At 35.8% G+C, this 10,260-nt stretch overlaps 1 protein-coding gene across 1 annotated transcript; it reads left to right on the plus strand.

Moving 5' to 3' along the window:
* The first annotated feature begins 1,995 nt into the window (after positions 1-1,995).
* Positions 1,996-10,260, plus strand: SYCP3 (synaptonemal complex protein 3). The gene is made up of 8 exons (XM_010074078.1): positions 1,996-2,139; positions 3,285-3,360; positions 4,438-4,472; positions 6,458-6,575; positions 7,547-7,646; positions 8,471-8,569; positions 9,772-9,876; positions 10,020-10,260. The coding sequence occupies exons 1-8, from the start codon at positions 2,010-2,012 to the stop codon at positions 10,071-10,073; spliced, it is 717 nt and encodes a 238-aa protein (XP_010072380.1). The 5' UTR covers positions 1,996-2,009; the 3' UTR covers positions 10,074-10,260.

Consider the following 10,260-nt stretch of genomic DNA (forward strand, 5'->3'; position numbering starts at 1 on the left):
GGGGTGAGGCTGTGAGATGAACGGTGGTTGGGCGGAGGGTAGGGAAGGGTTAGGACACCGTGCTAGCCCTCAGCCTTCGACACCCCAGTGGCTTTCTCTTGAAACCTGTTGGGGTGGTGGTGGTGACGTCCTGCCCCAAGTCTGCATTGCTGCTGCTCTGAGGTAGAAACAGGCCCGTGGTGAAAAGCTCCACAGAGGAGATTTAACACAGATAACTGGTTTGTTTCACATCTTTCTGGGCAGGGTGAATAAAGGAGGTGAATTCCTCTGAAAAATCGTTGTTAAATACACAGCTGCACACTGAAGATGCTTGAATTTGCTAATGGAGGATGGGTGAAGGCTGTGTGGGGTTGTGAGGTGGCAAGATTGTTCTACAGTGTATGGAGTGACTGGGGAGTTCTGCTTTGGGTACTCATTTTCACTACAAAGAAAAGTGCCTGTATGTGAGAGAAAATACATGCTTGCAGTTTAACGTTGACGTGCTTTGGCAGTACAGAGACATGTACAGCCAGATGCCGTACCAGTACTTTCCTCCTTAAATCATGTTTTCAACAGCTGCAGCAGTTGAAAAGCAGAATGAATCTTGAAAATTTTTTCTCATTTTAAGGGTAATTTAAATGCAAGAGCTTTTGATTTTCCAATTAATAAAGAGCTTTTTTTAAAGAAGTTCTTAAGATCTAAAAATCTTTGCTTCATACTGTATATAGAGAAGCATAAACCACAAAAAAAGTGGGTATTAAAAACCAGTGTTCCTTACTTAGTAGCTTGGTGTAATCACTTTATATATATAATACATGGTTAAAACATGTTTTCATAGCTAATTCAAAAAGCAGAAATGGGGAAACTCAGGTGTGTGAGACAGCTGTTAATGTTGGGAAGACTTCACAGTCCTGGAAATTCAAAAGATCTTTACTGGAGTTCTCAATTTTAGCGTGGGAACTTAATTTTCAGATCTACCTTTGCCTCAGCTTGTGGAAAACCTATCAATATTTCTAACTGTGTTGGACTGTGCCTAGAATGAGAAATTTATCGACTGCCGAGTCATGTCTTGCTCAGTTGGAAAACAGGATACTTGCAGCTGATTTTTTTTCTCTATTCTTTCCATCTTCCAAGTAATGCTGTTATTTTTTGAAGGATTTGTAAAAGCATATGTCATGTGACAACTTGAAATGTTTCATGCATCTTGCTATCAGACAAAAGTAACGAGAAGAAATATTTCGGCAATGATTCACTGGCTTGCTATTTTCTGTTGTATATTATTGCTATTGTTGATCAAGTGCTAAAGAAAAAAATATTTTTTCACTCTTGCTTTTAATGATTGCGATTATGCTCTTTTCTTTCTAAATAGATATTTTACTCCTTGAATATTTATAAAAATAGAATGTATAAAAATTAGTATTACTAAGGTAAGAAAATTAATATTGTTTTTTTGAGAGGGCAGTGCATTTGTAAAACACAGAAACTGCGTTAGTTACATGACAGAATGCAGAGGCACAATAGCTAAAAATAAAGATAATTCAGGAAGTGAAATTTGCCCAGGATTTTTAAAAATTGCATATTTGTGTGTATGTTTGTCTATCTAGTGTGGGATGGCTTGCAGAATCAGATTGTTCTTTATGGTTTATCATTTCTGTATTTCGTAAAATAGAATATTGGCATAGCTTTTGGGCAATGCCATACTGGATATGACAAAATACATTATAAATATTATGGAAGCCCAGCAGGTGCATAATTTACTTCCTTGTTTTTCAGCAGAATCAAGTATGTACCTACTAGCCCTGGTATTTTTTTTACCCTGTTCTTAAAAACAGCACTGATGGCTAATCCACGGGATTACCTCAAAACTAAAACAGTTTGATTGCTGCAGAATATCCTTACAGGCAGAGACTGTTACAGGGGTGTCCATAACAGGTCAATTTAAGCATGGAAACATACTTATCTTTAAAATATTGTGGGGAAAGTTACATAAGAAATACAACATACCATTTCAGTAGGAAGAAAATCTCATTATGGCACCATCAGGAAGAAAGCATGGAGGAAAAGCTGGTAAACGAGCTCAGGAAGATCAAGCCATACCTGCCTATGACTTTCAGGACCAAAGAAAAGAGCTGAGTGGATCAGAGGAGGATATTAGAGAAGGTGCTTATATATTTTTTCTTTAAAGGGAAGTTTATAATATCTCTGACTATGAATAGAAATGAAGACACTTCCATATTAGTGAGCATCTGAGTAAGCATGGTTCATAATGTTTGTGACAGTTAGCCTTCTATTCTATAATTTTGATTGGTAAGAGAACACAATAGAATAGCTCTGTATAGTGCACAATTATGTCTTACAATTATAGGTGGAGTCTTTAATAGAGTAGGATTTTGTTACATGACTTTGTTACCTTATTTTAATGCTATATCCTTCTGTCACCTGGCTGCATATAACATTGTGAGATCAGGATACAACATAAGAAGAGTGCTGCTTGCTTGTATGGAGCCCTGAGTTGGGTAAGGTGATTGGAGTCCTAATGCTGGCAGGGTTCAGGGTACTTCAGGAAGAATATGAACCAAAGAAAAGAAAGGAAGAAGCAGAGGAAGATGAGGAAAATAAATAAAATAACACAACCAAGGGATTCTTGTTTAATTTTGAGGGAGTGTCATAAAGAAGTGGACTTTGCTTAAAAATGCAGTTCTCATTCATAATGATATTTTTTTTGTAAAGTTTGATGTAACTCTGTTTCTGGATTTTTGTCTTTCAGCAGTTATCTCTGGATTTGTTTCTCTTAATTTCTCCCCTTCATTTCTTCAGACTAAATTCCTGCCCCTTCACTCCCCCCCCCCAATTAATAGAAATCTGACAGACAAAGATTTTTATTTTTTGGAAATAATACACATATCTACTTGTGATTTTGGTTTTTTTAGAAGGTCAGAGTGCACAATTTTTCAGTGCTTATTTTACAGTAAAATGTAGTTCTTTCAGATTGGTCTTTTTCAATTTTTAGATTATTTTTACCTTTCTGGAGATTTTTATATTGTGAGTTTGGAATAATTGTATCATAGAGGACAGAGAAACTAAATCAAGGCAGTGCCTGCTCAAATCTAGCCTTGCAGAACAATTCACCACCATCTTCAACTCCAGATTCAACATTTTAGGAGCTGCATGTGTTATGGATGGGAACTGAGACCTATGAGACATGTTCAGAGAAGTGGCATTACAGAAAAGTAATTACACTTTTAATAATTCAGAAGACCTCCACAAAATATATTTTTGTAAATCTTTTTGAAATTTGTATTAAGGTGAAACACCAATAATAGACAAGCATGGAAAGAAAAGACCTTTGGTGACTACTCATGTGGTTCCAGATGATGTTGGGTAAGGTTAAGATTTTTTTGTTTTCCCAAAATGGGTCTTAAATAGATACTGATTTCAGTTATTCTCAATGCTTGCTTTGCTTGGAGATTTTTTAGTATTTGATTAAAAATCAGGTGACAAATAATACAGTAGTTGTAGGTAGAAAAAGGAAGTGTAACACTTTAAAATGAGTAATTCTGTAGTTTCTTTGTAGATACTTTTGAAAATGCATAAAAAATTGATACATTTGTGTGAGTTCTTAAAACTTTTGTTTCTTTCAAAAGATGATTTAAGTTTTATCCTGTACTGTTGATAATTTCATTCATTTTTTCCCTCTGATCTTAGGTGCTTGAAGATATTAACAGTACTTTAAATGAACCAACTATTGCATGAAAAACAAAATTTATAGATAAATCTTATGAAATTCAATATTTATGGGCAGTGTAAATGTAATAAAAAAGTGTACATTGAAATAGCTTTTAGCAAGATTATAGCTGTTGGGTTTTTTCCTTTTTAGTTTTGCCTTTTTTTTTTTTAATCTCTTCAAAAAAAGAAAGTTCTATCCTGTGGAGAAGATGATATAAAAACAAGATAAAAATTTTGTTTATACACCATGTCCCTTTTTGGACTTGTCAGCTATTGTACCACTGCCTTAGGCACTGATGTTATAATCTTGAAGGTGTTGTAAAAACAACACTGATATTATTTGTCTTGGTTTTTTTCTTACTGTACCAGACATGCTAGCTGTGATGGATTTGTTTTCATTTGATATTCCAAACACCTTTTGTGTTTTCTTTTTGTATAGAGAACAATCAATTTTATTCACCATCCTCCATTACTCGAGACCCTTTAATTCCTAATACTGCCTTTTTTTACTGAGGAGTAAATTAATAGAGTAGTAAATTTTTTAAAAACCAGCAAATTAAGTCTTAAAAAGAGATCTCTCACAGGAGTTATTTTTTATCTTTTAGAACAGTAGCAGCTCTGTTACTGCTTACAAGTAATAGGCACGTGAATAAAATTAGTTTTAAGCATGTACAACAGGTCTTATTCTAAAGTCAGAAAATGGTCAAATAAAAATTTTAAACACTTTTTTAGGGGCGAAGTACAGAATATGCTGGAGAGATTTGGAGGTAAGTATGTTTACATTCTAATAAATTAAAAAACAATTAATGTTTAAGCTGCAGAATTGGCAGTAATTACTTACCATAAAATAACTTTAAAGATTTACAAAAAATGACCAGTCTCTGCAGCATTTTTCAGCATTTCTAAAAAAACCCATTTTTCACAAATAAGTTCTAAGTGTAGAGCAAAGGGAAAGAAGAGAAGGGAATAACTGTGTATAAAGTGAGATGGAAGTACTAGTGTAGGTAATTACAAAGGAAAATAGGAAAGACAAATGAGTGCTTCTGATTATCAGTTCCACTTTTAAGATTAAGTTAATCAGCTTTTCAGATGGCTTTACTTATAGTTAAATTTCCAGCCGAATTCTAGATAGCTGGCAGGTTAGAGAAAAAATGTATTTCACTTGTAAAGAACTTACAATACCCTGGCTAGCAGCAAAACACCACAACATCACAGTGTAGGAAGGCATCAAAAAGCTGTGGAAGGAAGGGAAACTATCTTAATGCCAATATTACATACTCAGTAGCTGGTTCATACTTTCATTGTATGTATAAGGAAATGCTGTACACAGTAATTACCTGCATGTAAATCTTACGGTGGAAGAGGACTTAGAGGAATTCCTTAATTCATTAATTAAGACTTTTTGCTGTTAAGGTACATACTAGAATGCTATTGTAGATCTAGCAATCTAGATAGGAGGAGGACTTAAATGTTAAAAAGCTAGGATTGCTTGTTATTGAAGACTCAAAAATAGGATAGAAGGAAGGAAAATGAATGGATCAGAGAGAGGGTGCTGTCTGCTCAAAAATAATAGGTTTCGCATTACCAGAGGCAGATCCCTCACCAAATTAGAGAGAGAGAGGTTTGACAGATGTTTCCTGAAATCTACAGTGAGAAGAAAAAGAAATTGCTGTATTAACCTTAAGCTGTGTCTTGTTAGATAAATCTCCAAATGTAAATTAAAGTGAAACATAATAACTTGTATTAACTTGAATAATTTTTAAAAAGTATTCTTTCTGTCTGAAGTACAAAAAATAGTTTGTAATTCATTCATTCAATATGTTCACAGTGATAGTAATCACATACTACTTTTAATGTATTTCTGAAGTTAAGTAATTTGAATATTACTCTGAAACCTGTGGTTTTTCTAGAAAAAAAATTTAAAAGTGTCAGCATAACTAAATTCCTTGAAGGTCTAGAAACTCTGAGCTGGCACTGCAGTCAGGCAGCTAAACTAATGAGGGTTGTGATGGTGTGACTGAAACATCATTAGATACTGAAGAGCAAGATGTCTGTACTCAGTCAGGTTTGTGCAAGGTATCTGTAGCTTTGAACGGAGAATTTACAGACTGTGAGATGTCCAAGTACAATGATGGAAGATACACAGGGTGAACTGACTGTGATCCTAGTGTTTCAAGCATATATGTGTGTGCTTGTTCTCTGGATGGTATGTTAGAAGTGCATGTTGGACCATAATAAATCAGTAGAGGAACACATGATGACTGTGTAAGGAACCAATTTAAATGTACGTAATGGAAGCACTCCAGCTAGCCTGAGTTCAGACTGCTGGATGGTTTCAGTTCACTGTGTCTTCCTGCTCAGAGCCAGTCTGACACCAAGCCCACTACTGTCCTGCCCAGAATGAAAGAAGCTAAAGTTGAGTCACATCATGGTAGGTCCTGTTTGGTCAGGCCACTGAGAGAGGAGGGACTCAAAGCAGATGTTGGAGTAGTTGGTGGGGCTGGGCAATGAGTAGTTGCAACTCCAGGGGCCAGGTGTCAGTTGGGGTGTATTAGGGAAGCAGCACATGCACCTGTGCCAACAGCAGGTTGAGGGACCACTAATCACAGCAGCCAGGAGCCTACATCACATTAGCTTCTTTCCATTAGAACACACCTCATTTGCTTCTCCAAAGTGTAACTCATCAGCATTTTCAACACAAGGCACAAAGTATCTCTGCATGCTTCACTTCTGAATATTCTTTGATTTTTAGCTGATATTAACAAGGCTCTCTTAGCTAAGAGGAAAAGATTAGAAATGTATACGAAAGCCTCACTCAAAACCAGTAACCAGAAGATTGAACATGTTTGGAAATCACAGCAGGAGCAAAGGTAACATTTACCCTTGTTTCTCAAACTTGTGAAATCAAGTTCCCTTTTGTGTCACAGGGTAGATAGTTGGTCCATCTTCTTGCAGTTAAATAGCAAGCAGTGTCTCTACTAGTTAAATATCTGCTCAGGTCCTCTGTTTCTGCTGCCTCTAGTTGTGTCCTCTTGGTTAAACTGACGGTTATAGTTTAGCATAGTGTTTTCTCTTTTGAATGGAGAAACTTAAGATTTGGAATTTTGAGAGCAAGGTACCTTAAAAAGCTGGGTTTACTTTTTTTAATCTTAATGGAAAATTACCTTTGATGTAATTTTTGTCTTTAAAACCAAGAGTTTTAAAAATTATATTTCAGTTGGAGTTTTCTGTTTCTACTTGAAAACTGAAAAATGTTCAGTAAAATTTTTTACACCATTCTGGTTAAAAAAGAAAATAATCTTCATTTTCACATTGTAAATAGTTTTCACCCTACTTAATGTTCCTCTCTAATTACTATATCTGATACTACAGGTAGAGAAAACTTGAAAAATGAGACAGCTAAAAACTGAAAGTCAGCAATATAACTGTCCTGGTGGTTTTATATACATAGTTGAGACTTGCATTGACAAAATTCAAGTTTGCATAAAGAAACTAGCGCGTAATGAACTAATTAATAAGCTAATAATAATAGGTTAGAAAAACATAGTACATCTCAGAAGGAAGAAAAGCGGTTGTAATTTTTTTTTAACCCGAGTTTTGTGTATGAATGCTGTCTCCTTGTATGTATGTAATCGACATTCCCTCAGAAAGTGTGTGTGTGTATGTATGTGTGTTCAGTTTTTCAAAACATACAGTATTCAGTTAGGGCCAGATGTCAAAATAGCTTGTTTCTGTGTCTATGCCAGCTCCTGTTATTCTACTCCGTGTGTGTGCTGAACCTTAGCTTTCCTTGTAATTGTTCACAGCATTTGTCATACTTACAGCTAGTGTCTGTTCATAGGCAGAAGCTCAATCACGAGTTCTCCCAGCAGTTCCTGACTTTATTTCAGCAATGGGATGTGGATGTGCAGAAAGCAGAGGAGCAGGAAGAAAAACTAGTGGTGGGTTTCCAGCATGGCTTGAGTTTCACGGTATTTTCACAAGGAGGGAATTTCAGACACTCAAGAAATGTAAAAACACTTTATGTAGTTTAAACAAACATATGACTGTTTGCCTCTTGATTAAAAAAAATGTATTCAAGTTTGGTGGCTTTCTAACTGTAAATATTTAAGTTTGGGGATATATTTTAAAGTGAAGAGGGGTGCATTTATAAACTTTATTGCAAGCTTATAAATGGCAATAAGTGATGCCTCAGGCCAGCATATGGCTTGAGAAGAGCCAAGACCATTTATGGAGAAGAAAGATGTGTGCTGCTTCTGTGCATCCATAGTCTTTGGGTTCAGGGAACAAAGGAGTAAAGGAAAGCAGTTGTCTTTTAGCATGCATTTCTTAAAAATATGCCTGTATATAAGAAATGTATGAGAATTTGATCACTGAAAAGGGGCTAGAAGCTATATAATGGAATGTAATCACATGATGTTGCTGTATTTGTACTCCCAGCACATTTGCTAGTTTTGCTTTTCCCTAGGCGCCACAGTTCCCTGGGATACCCTTGAGAACTGCATTGGACAGGAACCCTCATAGGATCTCACAGGGAAAATTCAGGTTGGAAGGGACCTCAGGAGGTGACTCAGGGCTTAATCCAGTCTTCAGTCTTTCTTTCATTATTCAGAACACGGATTACTCTAAAGGCATACATCTACATTACATGATGCAGATTTCCAGTGAAGGCAGAATTTCTTAGTCTAATAAATGACATTAGTGTTGCTGTCCAAGCACTTTTGTTTAACTAAGGGGATTATTTTTTCTTTTGCTTCTGCTTCAGAATATGCTTCGTCAGCAACAAAAAGTTTTCCAACAGGCAAGAATAGTTCAGACTCAGAGACTGAAAACCATTAAGCAACTCTATGAGCAGTTCTTAAAGGTAAAGTAAATTTTCATCTTAGAAGGCAGCTGATCCTTATATCACTTAAGAAAGCTGTATTAATTCAACCTTTATGAAATACAGAGATTTAATGTCCATTTAAGGAAAACAACAGCCTTGCATTAATATTGATATTAGTATCTTTCCCTTATTTGTTGAGAACATGGCTTGTTCTCTCTATACATGCATACACATTGCATCCACCTTTCCTGCAATGGCACACTGCTGGCTTATGTTCAGTGTGGTGTCCACCAGGATGCCCAGGTTCTTTTCTGCCAAACTGCTTTCCAGCTGTGTGACCCCCAGATATATACTGGTACATGGGGCAGATTCAAGTCTGTCAGTTTCTGACAATTTATCTTCAAGTCATTTCCTAACTGGTCTCTTTTTGAAATTTCAGTTAGTTATGATAGGAGTTTGTTGGGTTTTTTTTTTTTCAAGTCTGGTAGCTTAAAAAAATAAATATGAAATACAGCACAGCAACTCTTAGTTTAAGATAGTAAAAAATTACAGAGGATATTACAGAAGCATTAATAAATAATAACTGTTCCAAAAAGTCAAAAATACCTTCATCAAAAATGAAAAGCTGAACAGAAGGTCAAATATTACCTTGACTTTTTTTCTCCTCAAAGGAGATCAAAAGGTAGAAATCAAGCCTCAAATAAGCTTAACTAAATACAAGTCAAGGAAAATGCAACTACGCACATACACAGAGTTAGGCATAACTGTATGTTCAAAAGGGAGGATAACCAGCCAATTTTACTTGGCTTATCTGGGGAGAAGTGTGCAAAGAGAAAGAAATTTAATGGGTTTTATAATCCTTACTTTAAGTCTCCAAGGTTGCCATAATATTAAACCCCTATCATTCCTGACAGATGTCTGCTTGATTTGTTCTTGTAGAACTCTTTATCCTTACTGAAATGCAGGATAACTAGCTGAGACCTCACAGATGCTGAGTGGAGGAAACTGATCTCTTCAGGAGGTCTATATTGTTTCACGGGGTCCGTATTGTTTAAACAGGAATGTAGGACTGGAGTATGAAGCCCTGTATGATTTGTCTGTCAAGTTCGTGACTCATCAATTATCAGTGACCAGTGCTGCTGTAAAGATTAAACTGTAGTCTGAATAATGGTTGGTTGGTTTGTTTTAAATTTACCCTTTGACACTGAACCGTTCCGAATTAAGATTATCCTTAACTTCAGAGCATGGAAGAACTGGAGAAGAGCAATGAGAATCTTCTAGCTGGTGCACAAAGTGAACTTCGCAAAGAAATGGCTATGTTGCAGAAGAAGATTATGATGGACACAGTAAGTATCAGATCTAAGAAGAAGTCAGTTAAATGCAAAAATGGAACATTCTATAAAAAAGTCATTTGACATTCATTTAATTAACTCAAAGGAATCATATTGATATGGCATTTGTTCAGTATTATCTCCTTTCCTTGTAACAGCAACAGCAGGAGATGGCAGCTGTTCGCAAGTCTCTTCAGTCCATGTTATTCTGATGGCTCAATGGAGAAACAACTTGTACCTAAGTGACATGATACAAGTATAGGCATTAGCCATAGAGAAGTATGTTAAGATTTAAATGTTTTAAAGTTCCTATTAAACACTTTGATGGATTGTTCTAATCTTGTGTCTGATCTGATAATGTTGTAAGAACATCTGTTAGTAAATTTCTTACTTGGGAGG

The sequence above is a fragment of the Pterocles gutturalis genome, unplaced genomic scaffold, assembly GCF_000699245.1.
Source record: "Pterocles gutturalis isolate BGI_N339 unplaced genomic scaffold, ASM69924v1 scaffold3202, whole genome shotgun sequence".
Taxonomy (NCBI): domain Eukaryota; kingdom Metazoa; phylum Chordata; class Aves; order Pterocliformes; family Pteroclidae; genus Pterocles; species Pterocles gutturalis.

Coding starts and splice junctions, on each gene's coding strand:
- SYCP3 (XM_010074078.1), top strand. CDS start 2,010: ATGGCACCATCAGGAAGAAAGCATGGAGGAAAAGCTGGTAAACGAGCT. Junction 2,140..3,284: donor AGAGGAGGATATTAGAGAAG/GTGCTTATATAT, acceptor ATTTGTATTAAG/GTGAAACACCAATAATAGAC. Junction 3,361..4,437: donor GTGGTTCCAGATGATGTTGG/GTAAGGTTAAGA, acceptor ACACTTTTTTAG/GGGCGAAGTACAGAATATGC.